This window comes from Aptenodytes patagonicus, chromosome 15, assembly GCF_965638725.1.
Source record: "Aptenodytes patagonicus chromosome 15, bAptPat1.pri.cur, whole genome shotgun sequence".
In the NCBI taxonomy this organism is placed as follows: domain Eukaryota; kingdom Metazoa; phylum Chordata; class Aves; order Sphenisciformes; family Spheniscidae; genus Aptenodytes; species Aptenodytes patagonicus.
In genome coordinates this window covers 10,496,498-10,514,546 of record NC_134963.1, presented here as the reverse complement: position 1 = coordinate 10,514,546, position 18,049 = coordinate 10,496,498, and the positions used below count along the sequence as shown (strand labels likewise).

The 18,049-nt window shown below is 47.4% G+C and overlaps 1 protein-coding gene across 3 annotated transcripts; it reads right to left on the bottom strand.

The window, feature by feature from the left end:
* Window positions 1-1,235: 1,235 nt before the first annotated feature.
* On the bottom strand, window positions 1,236-16,632 carry YDJC (YdjC chitooligosaccharide deacetylase homolog). 3 transcript variants are annotated; one of them, XM_076353100.1, is made up of 6 exons: window positions 16,597-16,632; window positions 15,617-15,789; window positions 6,891-7,050; window positions 6,046-6,145; window positions 4,919-5,096; window positions 1,236-2,697 (listed from the first exon to the last, which is right to left on the bottom strand). In XM_076353100.1, the coding sequence occupies exons 2-6, from the start codon at window positions 15,772-15,774 to the stop codon at window positions 2,367-2,369; spliced, it is 927 nt and encodes a 308-aa protein (XP_076209215.1). In that variant the 5' UTR covers window positions 15,775-15,789; window positions 16,597-16,632; the 3' UTR covers window positions 1,236-2,366. The 3 variants fall into 3 exon arrangements, with proteins under 3 accessions (XP_076209215.1, XP_076209214.1, XP_076209216.1); XM_076353099.1 differs by lacking the exon at window positions 16,597-16,632 and adding an exon at window positions 16,419-16,481; XM_076353101.1 differs by lacking the exon at window positions 16,597-16,632 and having other exon boundaries at window positions 15,617-15,816.
* Between the last annotated feature and the right edge of the window lie 1,417 nt (window positions 16,633-18,049).

Below are 18,049 nucleotides of genomic sequence, written 5' to 3'. Positions count from 1 at the left end.
TGCTACCCTAATAAAAATTGCTCTCAAAGGCTTTGTGGCATGGTTTTATTTTGAGAGAGATTTGGGGGTTAGACTTTTTTAAGTATTCTGGTATAATGACATTCGTAGGTAGTGTTTTTAGTTTGAACTCAGTGTTGTCTTTAACGCTTTCATAGAACCACTGAGAAACTTCCTTATCGCCGTACGTTTTATGCAATTGAAAGGTTCCTTATTTAGAAGTCTTTCAGTAGTTCCTTATTTATTTCTCCATTTAAAACTCCCTTGAATTTAAAAGAAAATTTGGGGTTTAATGCTGTTCGTTTAAAAATATGGAGTTTGCAAAAATACATGGTTTTTTTGTTCGCAATACGGAACCAACTCAGGTAAGACTGCTGTCTTGTTTGTGGTGTTCATCTAGCAGAAAATGCATACAACAGTCAACAGGTGTGTAACGCCCTGAGGACTGTGACCAGAGCAAATTCATCAGTTAGAATATGGAGCAATTCAAACGTTAAAAACAAGGTTTGAAACTATCCATCAAAATACGCTCACATTACATAAAAAGCTGAGATCTGGTATTAAATAACCCGTGTTGGTGCCGGGCTTATCCCCACGTGTGAATAAAATACCATCAGTCACTAGGTGGCACTCACAGGTCTCGCTGCGCTCTGGAACTCCAGCTGCTATCTGCAGGTCTAATATCCCTCGGGGTTTTTATTCTCTCTTACCACACAGCAGGAACTTCGCCGTCAAGCACCGATAGGACGAGCTTCAGAAATCGAGTCATTCCAAAAGGTAACTACTGCTCTCATCTGGCTCGGCCGTTTGGTGTAGCATTTGCACAGTACAGTGGATGGGGGTTTTTTTAAAAACAAACATCATATATCAAATTAATCTGTGACAATAATTGAGGAAAGAACCTGGAAAAATATTTTCTAAATCATCCTTGATGACGTTTTTCATATTAGTACAGAACAAAAACTTCCTCGGGTGTTTTATAGGGAAGGTCAAACGGTTCCTGTTAATGATAGAGACAGACATCCTTTCAGCACTCCGCAGGCAGTCACAGGTAGGCGAGTGGGTTTAGTTTGCTCTCCAGCTATAACTAAAACCAAAAGCCTCCTGAAGCATTACAATAGAAAAAGGCCTGAGTTTATTTTTCACTTAAAAGAATGATGATCACATTAAAATCTTTAATATTAAAAAAAATGGTTAACCAAAAATGATTGTTAAATAGATCACACTTGCGCAGAAAATGAGTGTAAACAATCTAAAAGATTTTTTCCCATGTGAAAGTTATATGTGAGTGACGGGGTTACAGTTAAGAACACAGTTAAACGTATCAGTATTACTAGGGCTTGTTGATGTTCAAATGCTTTGATGACAGGAATAAAAAGGGATAAATAGAGGGACCTTCTCCACTTGAAAACTTGCTCATAGCTGGTACGCAGCCGTCCCACGCATTTTTCGTGAGAGGCGGTGGGCAGTGCAGGAACAGTTGCTGGTGAGCTCTTGTATGGAGCAGTTACTGAAATAGCAGATGGGTCAACAGTTGCTGTTCTTGCAAAGTCATCCAAAAAAACCCCAACCAACCAAAGAAAGAAAAGCCTCTCTGAAAGGGCTGTGGCTGATGTTACTTTCCTACGGTGGCTTAATGCCAAGAGGCAATGTAAATAGGAAGAGTCGTAATTACCGCTGGCTGAGGCTGTACGTGGAATATGGCTGCAGACACCACCATGCTAAACCCGTGATCCAACTGCTCTGACCAGAGAAATGCTCTGAAGTAATGTGCCCCTGTGCCCCTCGCCATCGATGGGCAGGCACCAGTGGAGGGGAAGGGACTGTGACCCGGTGCTTTAAGAAAACAAAATGCTGAAGGTTTCCAGGCCTCCCGTGGGCAACCTACACCGAGTGGTTGCTCCAAAGCAGCACTTGCTCCCCCATGTCTGTCTTTTTTTGCAGTTAAGTCCAAGAAGGGAAATGATCAGAACCCTCAGGGTGCTAGTGTGCTGCTTGGTCTCGCAGCAAAGCCTGTCTTCATGCTGCTCACCATCGCGTTGGCAGGAACTGAGCCCTGAGAGGAGGGCTGGGCCTTGGCTGCCATGCTGTGCTGGAACGGTGTGCGAGTGGGTGACGCAGAAGAGGTTTGTCACATTCAAAGCAGATGCTGTGGCCTAAAAACTGCCAGTCAGGGCTCTGGGGTACTGCCTGTAGCTGCTCACAGGGTGTTGCTCTTCCATGAACATCCTAATGCTGTTCCCAGCTCCTGTCAGCTGTACCAGGAGGTATTACACTGCTAACAGTGGTCTGGCTTCTCCGGACATTAGCAACTGTGTATCTTCAAAGTGTAAATGTATGTATGTATGTATGTGTGTATGCTTGTTTACTTAAAGATCTTTGAATGAACAAAGCTGAACGTTCCTGGTTTTGTAATGGCTCTGCAGCTCTGGCTTAATTAATGTCTGGAGTTCATGGAGGCGCTCCCAGGACTGTGAGAAATCATCTGGTCCTTCCCCACAGCCGCCGACGGGTGGGACACTCGGGTACCCTGGATGCACCATCAGTTCAATTGTTACTGTCCTGCTCTGTGGTGTCGGGTGTGCAGGGGAGGGCGCCTTGGACAGGAACTCCACGATGGCAGTGTCAATGGCACTCCAGATGTTACTGACAGACATGTTCTTGCCCATGGTACTCAAACCTATGTAAATGTCTGGCCATCTGTAGCCAGAGGAGGGAACACCGATATTAATGCTAACGAGGTAGGTAGAAAAGAGTGTTACATCCAGCAGATTAGGAATCAAGATGTACCTAAAACTTAAGATAGAAAAGGGGTGGGAGGGGGTTAAAACTTTTAACTATAAACAAAAGCAAAACCAGAACTACAAGCCAGTAGTGCTTTTTCTTTCCTTATCGAAACCAGGACACTATTTAAAGCAGCAGTTCTTCAGTAGTCCCAGCAAAGCCCCAGTACCAGTACTGCTATTACTACTGTATTTACGTGTACTGTGTCACAGCACAAGCGCTGTTTGGCATCTGTGAGCTTACAGGTGCATTTTGTTGGCGCAAAAGGGAAGAGCAGAGCTAAACTGAGAAATACCACGCTATAACTCACTATTGCTAGGCCCATTAAAACCTGGATAATAACCATCTCTCGATAATAACCCTTGGCTAAGTGGAAACAAAACAATGACTGAAATAAAATGGAAACCACCCTGCTAACAAGTCATTCTGCTAGAATGTATCAAAGAGCCATGATAAAAGACAAAACACTGGACAAAACATCGTTACTACTAAAGACCACAGACCTAAGAGGACGCCAGCTAGAGGCTGTTTCTTATGTAGCTTCAACACCATTCTTTGTTCAAGTCTGGCTACAAATCTCAGTTCTTCTCGCATGGTGCGTACAAGCCCAGGAGGGCTGTGCAAGTGTGTGCAAGGGCAGAACGAGACAGATTTTGGAAGAAACCAAGGCTGGGGTCTTTACCTGCTTGATCAAGGAAGAGCCCAGCTGAACACTCAGCTCTGAGAAAAGTTGGCAGGACTTTGGAAAAAAAAGTTTAACTTTTTTTAACTGTAAACTGACTAAACTTGCTAACGCCTCGTTGCTATGCAGTAAGCACAGCCTTGTGCTCTCCAGTGTGGTAAACTGAACTCTGGGGGCCCAGGCTGGTACCTCTTGGCACAGATGCCGAAATTGAGTTGCAGAGCTGGGTTCCCCGTGACTTCACAGCTGGCCACGCGCTTCTCATTTTCCTGGGTTTTCCCGTGTTACGTGTTTCTTTTGTAAGCGTTTGTCCCTCCTCGCCTCCCCCCGACGTCAGGAGTCGAGGTGGAGCACGGTGCGTGTCCGTGCGGGGGCGGCCGCAGCTGCGGGCCCGGCGGGGCGGTGCCGCGGCGGGTATAAACGCGCAGGTCCCGGGGGCGGCCCCGCCAGTCCCTCTCTGTGCCTCTGGAGAGGTGGATCGCTGGAGGAGCGGCTTCTCGGAGGTAGATCCACACCACCCCTGCCCTTTCGCTAGCGCGGGGAGCCCTGGAGCGTGCGGGGTTTCCACTAAACTCCCCTGCGCTGTCCCTGCTGTGAAACTGCCCTGAAAGGAGGGTTACTCTCCTGATGAACTGCTCTGTGAGTTGCCGTGCCCTTCTCTCCCTCAGAAATGGGCTGTTCGAGGACAGTCTGTGTGCTCTGGCTGGAAGGAGCACAGTGAAATGCCAGCCTGCTGCCAGAGTTCAGAACAACTGATAAAAAAAAAAATATTCTAAGAAAAGAACTTTTTCAGTAGACTGAGAAAGTAATGAAATCTGCCCCAAAAGACAGGTGACTGCAAGGGTCTCAAATGAAATGTCTTTAATCCATAAAACACTGTCTAAGCTTTTAAGAAAAGTATGTTATTGGGGGAAGGGCTGAGCTTTTTGGGATTGGCCCCTGAGATGCAGGACACTGACAAGACTGTTTGCTTAGAGCAGTGATCACCTGCTGTGGCACTGCAAGCTCTGAGCTTCTTGCCTCCCCTTAACAACAAACACTTATTTCTAATTAGTCTCTTTCCTACTATCTAAAACCCTTTCTCCACTATTCCAGGGAGATGAAAAGTTATTTCTTAAAAATTTTCCCTAGATCATACTTTTAAAATTCCAGTGTTGATACAGCACTTTGGCCTCCTGCAGTCCCAGATGCCAGGCTAATGCAGCTTCACTAGAAAGGCTGAAAAACATACCCTGAAAAGAACAATCCCTTTCAGGTGCAAAGCGAGTCACCTCTGCTCAAACAAATCTGCTTACTAAGCCCTAGTGCCCCCAGCACTTTTGTACTCCTCCTGAGCCTTCTTGTAAGCCCCAAAGTGGAAAGAGAGAGGTGGTGTTCCGTTCTGAAAAGATGCTATCAGGAACTGGTAAGATCTTAAAGCTTTACTACAAAAAGGATGAATAATGCCTGCCTTACCTTATTCCATGCCTTGTAAACACATCCACTGTGTTAAAAGAATCTTCTTCTACTCCCAGATAAAAGTCCATCAGGGATGGCGGAATCCAGTCACAGTTATGAAGGCCTGGCTCTACTGGGACACGTGTGTATGTAATGCCATACTCCTCTAACACCTCTGCAAATACGTGCCTGACCTCTGTAGGTAAAAACAGAGACACTTCAGTCGGGAATTAGATAACCAGCTCATCATGTCCCCTGAAAGCTGTTAGCACAGAGAGAGCTTCCCTTTCCATGTTTAAGAAAATATAATCCCATTTGGCTTCTCTTCTGCTGAAATGGTTTTCTTCATCTGGATGGGTCCCCTTCTATACTGGAAACATTACTCCCTCAACATCTGCTATAGGTGCCTTGTCTCCTTTTCAGTGCTGAGCATTTAGTCCAGCAACCCCTTCTAAGTTAGTGACTCTGGTCCCAGCGTGCACCAGAGGTGACTGCGCTGTCAGGAACAAGTTCTTCATCAAGTCCCTGCACAGCCAGATTTGTTGTGGGGGTAAATTGCCAAAAGCGATGTCATCCAGAGGCAGCTGAGTACTGGAGTGGGGAAATCTGGATTTTTTTTGCTCATTCAGTTTCCCATTGCTGTACCACAATGACCTTATTTGCAAAACAGGGACAAAGACACTTGCCCACCTCTGTAAAGCATGCTGAGGCCTGCAGACAGAGATTCGCGTGGAAACGCAACTGACAGGATGGAGTTCTCCTAGCACCTGAAGGAGCAGCTTTCCCAAACTCAAGCATTCCAGTTTAAACTGGCTAGTCTGCTGCTGGCCCTGGCCTGCCTCCTTCCATGTGGATGGGAGCATGGAATTAGGATGCTGAGGTGACTTATCAGTCCTTGGAGGAAAAGGTGTAACCTGGCCCATTTGTGCCATTAATCCCCTTGTGCTGCTACAGGAACCAAGCAGCCAATTTGGGCTGGGGCAGGACTGTCTTCCCAGGGCCCAGGTGGGAATGTTCAAACTGCAATTGTAGAGCAAGTATCTTACGGTGAGGTTTATTGCCCAAACAGGGAACCATCCCATCTGAGCTGACTCTCCGACTCTCTCACCTGCTTGGTGCTGGGAAGAAGAGGACTCCATTCTTACCTGGGAGGACGTGGATGTGCTGGTGCCCATCCATGTGAGGAGGTAGGTGACCTGTCAGCTCATGGAACAGCTCCACCTGGGCCTTTAGCTCCTGCTTCACCTGCGCAGCAGAGAAGGGTCAGAGCAAGACCTGTCAGCAGGCTGAGATCAGGAGAGCACAAGGGGCTGCTGGAGACCTTGTGGGCCAGTATTCGCGACCTGGCCCTGGGAGGCACAAAGCACTATGATGTATAAACGGACATGCAATGCTGCTAGGTTGCCCAGAACCTCCACTAGGCATGGGTCTCTTTATGGTACTGGTTACGTGGATGGTGCTGATACCAGGATTTTCTAAAATACATAGGACATTTGAATACCCATTTCCCTTTAAAATGAATGGGGAAATAGGTTCTCATATCCCATAGGCAGTTTTGATCACCTGAACACATTCATCCTTGCTCATGGGGCAAAACCAGCCATCTCCCTAGAGAACAAAAGCCTCTGACAAGGTGATGAAAAGCCTACTGCCTACTTAGCACTTCCCTGGCATTTTCCCTTTACTGATCTCCAGGTTCTTTGTAAATATCTGTTCCTATGCCTCTTCTGCCCCCTCAGATAAGTAGTTAACAGGACATTAATGTATGCAGGCACTGAAGCAGGGAGGAATGAGTTCTCAAAGGCTGCAGAGCCTTTGGCAGAATTAGGCCCAGGACTCCAGCTGCCCAGGCAACACAGTCAAGATTCATCTCTAAGCTTACTCACAGCTGGGACCCAGGAAGGATCTTCAGCTGTTATGTGCTGGGGTAAGTGCAGGCTGATCTGTATCAGGAAAGCAAGTTGCGTGGTTGTATGTGGCTTTCTCCTACCTCTGACATATTCAGGAGACCTTTTGATAGAGCTGTTCTGAATCCCATTTTCCCATGGAAGAATCCATCTTGGTTGAGCAGAGAAGAGTTTGTCTTGAGCACCTCACATACAGGAGAGCCCTCGGAGAGGTTGGCATGCAGGCCTATTGGGATGTTGTATCTGTAACAGGAATGAAATATCTGTTAAGCTTTGCACCTCTACCTCCCTTACTGTGGCCAAAGGGGGAGATTTCAGTGAAAGATCTAGACTGATCTAAAAAGTGGTGGTGTACTCACTGGAGTACATCTTCATATCTCTGCTCTTCTAGAAAGGAAAGCAGAACGACACTAACCAGAGCAGAATATCTCCAGGTAACAACCCTGTGCAGTCTGCCAAGGGCCAGTCTGTGAGACTCCCCCAACTCTGTTCTCACCCTGACTCCTGTGGAGAGAGCAGCCACGATGTATCTCAGGCTAAATGCTATAACTGCGCTAAATGCTATAACTACACTAAATGCTATAACTGCACGCTACTAGTAACTGCCCTGCAGTCACTAGTGACTAACAGAAAAATCTGGACTTTGCAACCCTTTCCTAAAGCACTTCATTAGCCCTTGCTAGGTATTCCCTTGAGTTATTCACCCTATTAAAGATGCTACGTTTATGAGACATTTGAGTTTTACTTGACAACTTCTAAAGCTGCCCTTAAGTAGAATTCAGTCATATATAAACAGTGCCCAAGGCAGCTGTTATGGCAACAGCATAGGCTACAAGTGTAAATACTGCCTGAGTTTAAGAGTTTCCTGGTCCAAGAGGCTGCAGCTGAAATTGTCCGCAGTGGCCAGGTTTCTGTCTACTGGTGCAGATGATTACTCACTGAGTGACAAGGCTAAGCTGTACAAAGTAGTATCTCTCTGGCACAGAGGATTACTGCAGGGAGGTCGGCAGTGTAAGTGTAGAGCCTTGCTAAGGAATCACAAGGGTACAATTTGTTAACTAGTTACATTCTGCAACGTTAAAAAAAAAAAAAACCACAACTTATGGAGCTAGTGTATCGGCAGAGCTCCTCTCAGCCACAGGGCTTTGCAGAGTGCTGGTGTTTCCTTCTTGGTCTGTGTTGTGGATTCCCCTACAATAAAAACAGGACCTGCAAGTGCTCAGATTTGTGCTGAGTTTCATTAGCATTTCTAGAAATCCTCAGAATCAGTGGCCAAAATGATGCTTTGAAACATTTTCCAAGACAACCCCTGGCCTCTGGCTGACCCATAAGTAAATGAGAGAACTGCAATGTTCCTTCTGTGCTGCCCGGTCTGAGTCATGGTGCAGAGTTAATTTCAGGGCAACAAGTCTGTGATGCTTTAAATCCTTCCTGAACTTCCGCATGGAGCTGCTAAAACTGGGCATGGTCTGTCCCTGTTACAGCCCTTGTACCACAAGGAGAAAAACAAAAGCAATCGCCATTTAGGCAAAGTGTGCAAAAAACAGATCTTCCCCTTCTGTCTGCTGCCCTGAAGCTGAGTAGTGAAGCACCAAGTTACGGGAGACAGAAGGATTGTGGATGGATTAGACCAAGTCAGAGTCATTTAGCTCCTTCAGGTCCTAAGGCTTTGGCCCTTGCAGGACTGAAAGTCTTTTTTCATGGCTCTTCCATGTCTTGTGCTCCAGGTGGATGGTGTAGTCTGTTGCTAGATACTGCTCCTTCTCAAAGACATAAACATTGAGTCAAGTTGTATGGACAGCTCTGTGAAACAAAATGAGTCCATGTCTTTCCAGTCCACTGTGTGATTAGGGAGCTTGAATGTTTGCTTAATGGAGCAAAACAGCTTGTGGAGAGAAAGGTCCTCTCTGGCTTTTCTGATTTGGTGATTTCTCTGCAGCAGGGCCTGATTGTATAATTGATGATAAATGTCCATCTGGTTTTCATATATGGGGCCTGAGCACATGACGTGCACACTAACTCCTTGCTAATACAAGAACTGGAAGATGCCGTCATTGGCAGTGGGGGCTCTTAAGCAGGCAGCTGATGGCAGGGCAGGAGGCAGCTACAGTACAGAAGGGGTGCTGTGGCAGGAGGCCTCCCCCGCCATCCTGTGACCTGCTGTGTACCCTGCATGAGCCCAAAGGCAGAGGGGGAGCCTGTGGGTTTGTTTTGGTTTTTTTTAGAAGTCCACCCCAGATTCTTTATCATGTCTCTGGGAAGCTCTGACTGCATCAACTGGTAGCATTATTTGTACCACAGCCACTGCTGTCTGCAAGAAAAAAGATTCATGTGTTACCATGAATCAGCAGATGGAAGGCTTTTTTTGTTGAGCACTCTCCTTCTCATGTGTTGTGGGAGGGCAAGAAATGAACAGCTGAGCCTCTCAGTGTTGTCTCCCAGGAGCATCAAATGAACTACCTCCAATTGTGCAATGCCTCAAATGCTGCGAGGGAAGCTATTTCTAGGAAAAGGCAAGCCCCTCCGACAGGTGTGAGACACCAAGGAGCCAAGCACTGCGCTGCGTAACATTAGAGCCGCTCCTCCACCTGAGCTGAAACCAGCCCCAGAGCTGGGGAATGTGCAGAATGTGGAAGTGCAGAGAGAGCTGGCCTTGTTCTCGCTGTAAGGGGAGGCTCTGACTGTAACATTAAAGCATGTTTCAGAGCTTTGGCTAACACCAGCTGAATATCTTAATAGTTTTCTCTTAGAGTTAGTCCTGGATGGTTTGACAGACCGTCCATGCTGAGGCATCTAAAGAAGAACTGCTAGTGTTTAATGGCTCTGGGATACAGGGACTGAAACCAAAACTCCAAACGCAGCACGTGAGAAACTTGTTCAGAAATATTCATCTGTGGGAGATGCACAGAAGCAGGCATGCTGGGAAAGCTGTAAGGATATGAGAAGGAGGACAATGCAGCAGGCACAGCAGGCTTCTGCTGCTAGCTAGCATTTTCCTGTACCTAAATAGGTATGTTTCCTCTGGATGCAATGAGCCAGATGATGCTCCTATTCAGCACCAAATGTCCTGCTGCCCAGTGTTCATTCCTAACAGTCCTGACACTGCATGTAATTAGCTGGGTTGTACCTTGGGAGACAGGGCTCTGGTCATGCTCTGTCCTGACCAGAGGCTTGGGCTTTAAGACCGAACCAACAGGCTTTTTTCCCCACTGACACACACTGGACTAACTCTTGCTCCTGAGTGCCTCTCACCACTGAAATGTAGCTTCTGCAACCAAAGAGCAATGCCAAGGTATGCTGTATTGTAAAAAAGGCAGGGAGAAAAGTCAAGTTATGGGAATATCCTAGAAGGGCCCCTTTTTCAGAGGGCAGATGATGATTGTTTCTGCTACACAAACATACTTTATAGTTGCTTGCATCTTTTCAAAGACTGTAAAGTATCTGCTATTTTATTGGCTAAAATACCGAAGCAGACACCAGCAGCTCAAGCAGCTTATATAGCATGTGATGCCACACTGGGAAAAGAGCCCAGCTGTTGTGGGTTTGGCCTCATACCCACTCCTCTGCCTAAGTCCTTTATAGATGGGACAGGGTGAGCCCTGCTGGTCATTGCCAGTCCAGTCTAACTGCTAGTTGCTCCACCCAAGATACAAAATGAAAGGATTGGCATTGAGCTTCAAGCAACAGTTTAGTTTCTGCGATAAAAGCCCTGCAATACAGCTACCGTTGCCAAAACAAAATGATGCTGAGGAATCTACGTGGTGTCTCTAAACTCATTTTGGTGGTTGTTTTAAGCAGCAATGACCCTTCCACAATCTGTTTGGAGAGGCCCGTGTCTAGGTGTTTGCAAGCCTGTCCCACTGCCCTGGAGAATGCGCAGATGTGAAGCAGGATTTAGCACAAGGGTTCAGTTCATTCCTGATAAAGCCAAAGGACAATGTCTACAAGTGTGTGCTCCTATAGCATAAGGAGCATTAGACTGGACTGTCTGTGGGCTTGTTGAGAAGAGGCTCAGGCCAGTAGCTTCTGCAGCCACTAAGGTTAGTCCACTAGTGAGCCGCTTCCACTCAGAGAAAGTTGGCTGTTAAAGCCAGCCTGGCTCTGTGGTTCTCTGCTCGGCATCTGCTGTAGAGATGAGGGGAAAAAAAAAAAAAGAAAAAAGGAGATACCCTTACAACAAGTGCTACAAGGGGCAACAAGGAATTCAGTCTGGAAAGATTTCTGAGTTGACAAGCCCAGCCCAGTTACCAAATAGAGAGAGGAAATACAGTCAGCTAAACTGCTTCCTCTTCAAGTAGTTGCTTGTTTTGCCACAGAGTGCTCTGAACAAGTGTTTCTGCTGAGGCAATGGGCTTTTGTGCAGTTGCAATCCCTGTCCATTCATATCCTTAGCAGTAAAGGGTCCCTGGAGACTGTTACTATACTGAGTCACTCTTTAAAGTGCCCACCAGCTTTGCATATTTCTGAGCTTTTTGGATGAGTAACAGTGCCCTGGGTCCTGCCTGGCCACGGCATGGACTCTGTGCAGTCCCTGCATTCCTCGGAGCGGTTGCAGTGGCTGTGGGAATTCTGTGGTTCCCAGAGCCCAGTCCCAATTGTCTTGCTGAAGGCTGCAAGTTCTGGCATAAGCATGGCACTTACCCTTTTCCTTGATGGGTAAACAGATCCCACCTTCAGCATCCTGTTTGTATCCTTATCCAGGAAATTACTGGTTCATCAGGTTTCAGCCCAAGTGTGATGCAATTAAAAGCCTCATGTAAATATCTGTACCTAGACACCCTGCTTCAGTAAACATCCAGGTGTCTGAAGCCAGGCAAAGCAAGGCTGTGCTTTGTGCGAAAAAGTGCACCTCTTAGTTTCTCCATGTTGGCATTTTCATACTTTTTTCTTTCCCCTCTTTAACCCTTCAGCAAGCTGTAAGATCTAACTCTCTTTCATCAAATAGCATCTTGTCTTGCTCTGTTACTGCTGAGGACTTAAGCCTCTGCAGTGTTAAGAACTGGTACTATAACATAGCTTAGGGATGTGACTTTCTTTTTAATTACATCTTTTTATCAACTGAAGCTCCTGTGTCCATGACCTTACATCAGCAAAAAGTGCTGCTGCCAGTAAAGTTAATATGATCTGGGATTCTAGTTTAAGGCCTCAGCTCAGGGCCCACGCCTAATCCAAACACAGTTCAGCAGTGGAACTGTCTGCCTTGTGATTAACAGTCAGATAAAAGGGTGATGAGAAAGCATGAGAGACTTCTAGATTAGTCAGATGTTGACTGGGAGGGTCAGAATTAAGTCACAATTTACACACACGTTTTGCAATTAGTGTTGATGGGAAAGGAAGTGAAAACATAGACAGCAATTAAATGTGGTTTTGTTAGAGTCTTCTGTTAAATGTACCCAGATGTTGTGGGGGCTTCAGCTTTTGTGGAGCTGATGTTCAGCATTTAAACTGCAAAAAAACCAGGAAGACTGAGGTTGTGTTCTAAAATATGTCACTCTTCATCAAGTATTTGGATATAATCATCTGGAAAAGGGTCCTAATACTCAGTCACAACTGAGCTGGTTGATAAAAGGGAGGGAAAATATGGCGGTAAACAATCTTAGGTCTCTCTATTTCTGCTATCTCCATATTTCTAAGGAAAAAATCAAGAGACCTATTCATTTCAGGTAACAAAGTAACCCTTCCAATCTCTAGGAAAGGCTCTGCAATAAGCACCAGGAAGACTGGCTGACTTCAAGGTGGGGCTTGATAAGTAGAAAATCAAGATTATATTATATGGATAACCAGGAAGTCACAGTCAGTCTATGTCCCGTAAAGTTTTGAGCTACTGAAAAAAAACTGCAATGGAAATCTCTTCTCCTGCCTGCTGTTCTGGTTATGGACTGCTCTAGCAGTTGCTATCAATAGGTTTGTCGTTTGGTGATGAATAAGGCCTCTGCTGAAACTTCTCTTTTGCCTGAAGTGACTGGGTCCCTTCTTTTAGCCCAGTTGTGACAATGAATGAGAAAAGCCCAAGATCCAGACCCTAGATGTTAGGGAAGGTGTATTATTTACTGCTTGGTTCTGCTGTTTTGCAATTAGTTTGTGCTAGAGCTGGTACAAAGATCTGCTGACTACCATCACATTTCTGCCAAGGCTTCTAATCAAAACACAGGGCAACAGATGGTATGCCCAGAAGCCTACAGAATTATTGTAAAAATGAAAGGAAGAATGAAATTCCAGAGGAACTGTGTTCCTTTCTGAAAGATGCCTAGTCCTAACATTGCAGGGCAGCACAAGGTGCTTAAGAAGGACTGTCCTGCAAAAAAAGTTGTCTTGTAACTAATTAGCTTTGCCTGCCTCCAATTAACTGAAGACCAGGTGAGGAGAGAGAGCTCAAGACCTGCAGTGAGGAGCAACCATCAAGAAGCAACCAGATAATCTCCACAAGCCATAGAAACAGTCCAGCACTCTGACAATCCTGGCACCGTGTGTGCAAAAGACCAAATCCCACAATACTGAAATGCACCACAGGAAAGAACAAGCTACTTGCTTCAAGCCTCTTCTCTCAGCTGGTGATAGATCCAGTCTCCCTGCTTACACCACTGTCTAGTCAAGGCTGAAATGTCTGCTACGGAGTTAAGCATATATGCATGTGTATGTATATTGTGTAGTATATAGTACTTGCTTAGTTGGGCGTCTGTGGTGGAAGACAAACATGGGGAGAAAAAACAGGGTAGACTTTCATCCCATAAAACACAAAATGTTGCAAAGCCTCAACATTCATAGTGGGATGGGAAACAACACCAAGCAGGGGAAAGAGGGAATAACAGTGGCAAGGCAGTCAAGCAACAGTGATACTTTCCCATTTCTGCACCACAAGATGAGGAGCATTCAATGACATTTCTAGTAAGTCTGACCTACTAGACATCTGTGTCTAAAAAGAGTTTACGTGAACCTTTGCAATAGAGGAACGAATATCTTAAGGGTGACACAAGAGTTTGTTTACATGCACAGGTGCCAATTAAGTGCATGTGTACTAGCAGCACCTGAAGTGGGGCTTGCATTAGAAGATGAGAAACCCTTTTCCCCAAACCTGCAAATGCTTTCCCCGTGGGTGAGTAGGGCTGAATACAGCTGCAGAGGGTTACACAAATGAGGAATTTCAGAACCTGGGCTGTTGATCTTCAGTGCTGACAGATGTTCTCAAAGTCACCGTGCTTATATTCTCAGAAATAGATTTAAATCCATTTCATTCACATTTACAATTCAAAACTACCCCCCAAAAGAATGAAATCATAGCAGCAGGTTGCAGCTTCTGCTGTCACCTGCCCTCCAATCTGGCTTTTCACACCCATATCAGCTGTCAGCACAAGTGTCATGACCTGGATTCAAAGATGCTTTTTAAACCTCTGATTACATGGCCTACTTTCTGGCTATGGAAATGAGGCCAGGTGGATTCTATATTTAAAGGCCTGCTAAAGACCATGGTTAAAATAGCTGACAACATTACCAGAGCATTGGGGCTTAAAGGGTTTCACGGTGCCTCTGTGTCTGAGAGAAGTGCTGGCTTTTATCTCCTTGTTTTACATTTCATTTGTTTCATTTACTAACAGGATTTTAGGCCTCTCAAGTGTTGTGTCCTTCTGTCTCTCCCCTTATCATCCCAGAGGCAGTTCCTCTCTCAGTGTTTCTGTGTAATCTCTAACCTTTTTAACAGAAGACTGGTTTGCCACTAACACCACACCCTGGCTTTCCTGCACCACCCAACATCAAAGAAGCTACAGGCTGCAAACAATTTCCAAGTACCCCTAAAATCACAGCCAAAATGGGGAGAGATGCTCAAGGAGAACAAGGACAGCTTGATTCTCATGAAACTGTCCCCTGCAGCAGCTGTATTTGAAGCATAAGGTCTCAGTTCTTCTAGTACCAGTACAGCTCCTTTCCTTTTCTGCTTTCCTAAATTGTTTCTCAACCCTGCTGCTCTCTCTTTCAGGACATGCTCCTGCTTCCAAGTGCCTGCCCACACTGGAGCTGAAGCATTAGCTGGGTTTTACCTTCTAAATACAAGTAATACTTCCTATTAAAGGATTTGCTGGGCTAGTCCATGAGAATGACACATAGCATTTGATTTGCTACAGAGCCAACTGTGCCAGCAACCTCTGAAAAGTTTGTGAAGGAGTAAAGATGGTAGGTACAAGGCAGGTAAAAGGTACTGTCTCTCTCTTTATGTATGCAGTTTTTACAAATGGATTTATCAAGCCTAGAATTAATAGAAATATTGAGGTGCTTTTTTAAAAGGTTTCTGGGGTGGAAGAATCAAGTTTTCCACTGCCCCGATTTATAACTTAGCCCATGCAGAATCACACCTTTCCCTGATTCTGCAATGAACCTGGCTGACCCTGTGTTCAGCCTGGCTGAAATGCATCAAATTAAATGAGATTTAAAGATTTGTGCTTTTATGCTTTAATAGTTTTAGGGGTAGCAGTTTGGCCTGGGTATATAGTGTGATGGTGAACTGTGGGAAAAGAAGGTCCCAACAAACCCAAACTCTACTAGTCAAATTGTGTAAGTGGCTTTCTATCCGGAGGAAAAAAAGATGCAGTGCAGTGGCTAATACCAGAGAAAGAGCCAATATGGGTATGGTTGGCAGGTCATTGGTTTTACTATGAAGAGTCTTAGTAAATATGCCTGGAATCCAGTTTTCTTATACCACCCTGGGCTATGATACAGTGTTTACACTGGGGCTACAAAATACTAAATTTTACAGGCTTGGCTTTCCGTGGATAGCCTGTGGAGGCTGTCCACAAAGGAGCTAAAGAAAGTGGCTTACCTCCTTGCCAGCTTGGCTGCATCTGCTGCAGCACTTCCGTTGACTAGAAGGGACACATTAGATACCGCACCAGCCAGGAAACAGTCCACGATGCCTTGGTTTCTCCGAGGACAATAGCCAAAGTCATCTCCAGTTACTATTAGCTTCACCTGAAGCATCCTTAGAGGTCATCCCTAGCAAAAAAGTAAAGGAGGGAAAATCGGAACAATCAGCAGTCTGCAGATCACAGGCAAACAGGAAAAGACAGGCTCAACGGGAGCGAACCCAGTCGTGACTCAGCCCCTGACTAACTCCTCCTGCTCCACCTCAGCCTGCCGCTGTCTCGCAGCTTGCACAGCAGCCGGATTTGCGTGTGGCCGCCTGGCTCACACCACACCTGCCTGCTCTTGCAGTGAGAGCACCAGAGCCTTCCTTTCTTTGCGGGAGCAAAGGCCTGCCTGCACTTTGTATTGTAAATGAGGAGTGTGCAGAAGGTCAGGGACTTCGTGAGTTGATTTGATCGACTGAGGGTGCGTCAAGGGTTCAAATTCCTTTCCCCGCTCCACGCCCTCGCCCGCGGTGCCCGGTGAAATGGCACCGGTGTGAAGCACCTGAGGCAGCCCCGGAGCCGTCATGCCTCGCTGTCACCGATCCCCGGCCCCATCCAGCGCGGCCGGAGGGAGGTGCGGGCCGTGGCGCGGCAGACCCCTGTCCCCGGGCACAACCGGAAAGGAGCGGCCTCCGGCGGCGCGGCTCAGGCCCTGCCCTCCCGCTGCGGCGGGGGCAGAGGGGGCCCCGCCAGCCCCCCCGGGGCGGTGCGTACCTCCGCTCTTGCCCGCTCCCGTGCCCACGGCCGCCGCCGCTCGCGCAGCGGTCCCGGTCGCCCCCGCCCCGGGGGGGGGGGGGGATGCTGGCCCCGGCGGCGGAGCTCTGGCCGCGCCGCCCCGCCGCGCATCCTCCCCTCCCCCGGTGCTGCCGAGCAGCCCCAGCCGGGAGCTCACCCGCGGCGAGCGGCGGCCCCGCCGCAGAGCCCGGCGCCTCCGCAGTGCTGCGAGCACCGGCGCGGCCGCGCCGCCCCGCTGGCGGCCCCTGGCGGCCGCGGCTCGCAGCGCCGCCCGGCCCGGCCCGGCCGGCGGTAGTCGGGCTGCCTGCGGGTCCCGGGCGCCGGTGGGGCTGTTCGCGGCCAGGGTGCTCTAGCGCAGGCCGGAGCGCCGGGGAAGGGCCTAGGGTTCGCCTCCGCGGTGTTGCCGCGGGGAGAGGCGCTTTGCTGTGCCGCCGGCTCTCGGTGTTCGCTGCGCTAAGCAGCGCAAGGATGGGGCTTTTCTGCTCCTGACTCCCGAGATGAGACTTGCGCCTGTAGCTGCAGGTGGGATAAGCTCATGTTTGTGCTCTCTGGTTGCCTCAGTGCAAAATTAATCATCCTAACAATGCCATGAATCTATAATCCCTCGATCCATGACCTCCATAGGAGCCAATTGCTCGTTTTTCCCCCACCTTTTTTTGCTGGCTGTGTAAACTCAGTGTGAGTTTAGAGCTGCAGTTGAGCAAACCCTGGTTAGGAAGTCCCCACAGCTCTTGATGCGGGGCTGGGGAAGGGCAGGAAGAACAGAAGAGAGCCCTGGGAAGGACAACTTCTAACGTGCTGTCGTTCAGTGCTGGATGTAAGCCAGTTCTCCACTAGGCTGCATGTAAAATCCTGTTTGTCCTGGCATTGAACTGCTGCTTTTTCTTACTGCAGAAAAGCTATTCTTGATCTACCATAGTGAAAGTGAAAGCACTGAGTACCATAGAAATGTTGAGTGGCAGATATTATCAGCCTGCATTTTTCACCTGTGGAAGGAGAAGATGTTCTATCAAAGTAGAACACACCCCTTCTTGGTCTGTAGTGTTATTCCAAAATATTCACCCATGCCTCCTATTGCAGGAGAAAAAACAAACTGATTGTTGGGGCAGGGAGAGGGTGATAGTTCAGAAAATGCTGGGGTAACACGTCCATGGATTCAGGGTAGCTGTCTTGGTGGTTGCTGTTAACCTGTCCTAGGAAACAGCAATCACACTAGGACTGGGACCCTTGCATGGATGATGGTGATTTCCATGTCTGAACCTGTGCCAACATGAAAGTAAGAGGGCTGGGGAAGAGAAGAAACAGCTGTCAGGCCAAGCACGGGCTTCTTGGAAGAGCAGCTGGGGTGGAACAGGTTGGAAAGGGCATCGAGGGTTGTTTCTATGGGAACAGACTGACCATCCTGCTGCTTAATTCATGGCTAAGGCAAAGTCATTTGGGCTAACTTAGCTCTCTTTCATTGCAACTGCAACCCTGTTCTCAGTTCTGGGCAGTCCTTGCATGAAGAAACCAAAGCCTCCAGGTGTTCCCTCTTTCTGCAGAATTCACTTCCTAAAAGACAGCCAGCGTACCCAAGCCCCAAAGTCAAGGCAATGATGTGCAGGCAGAAC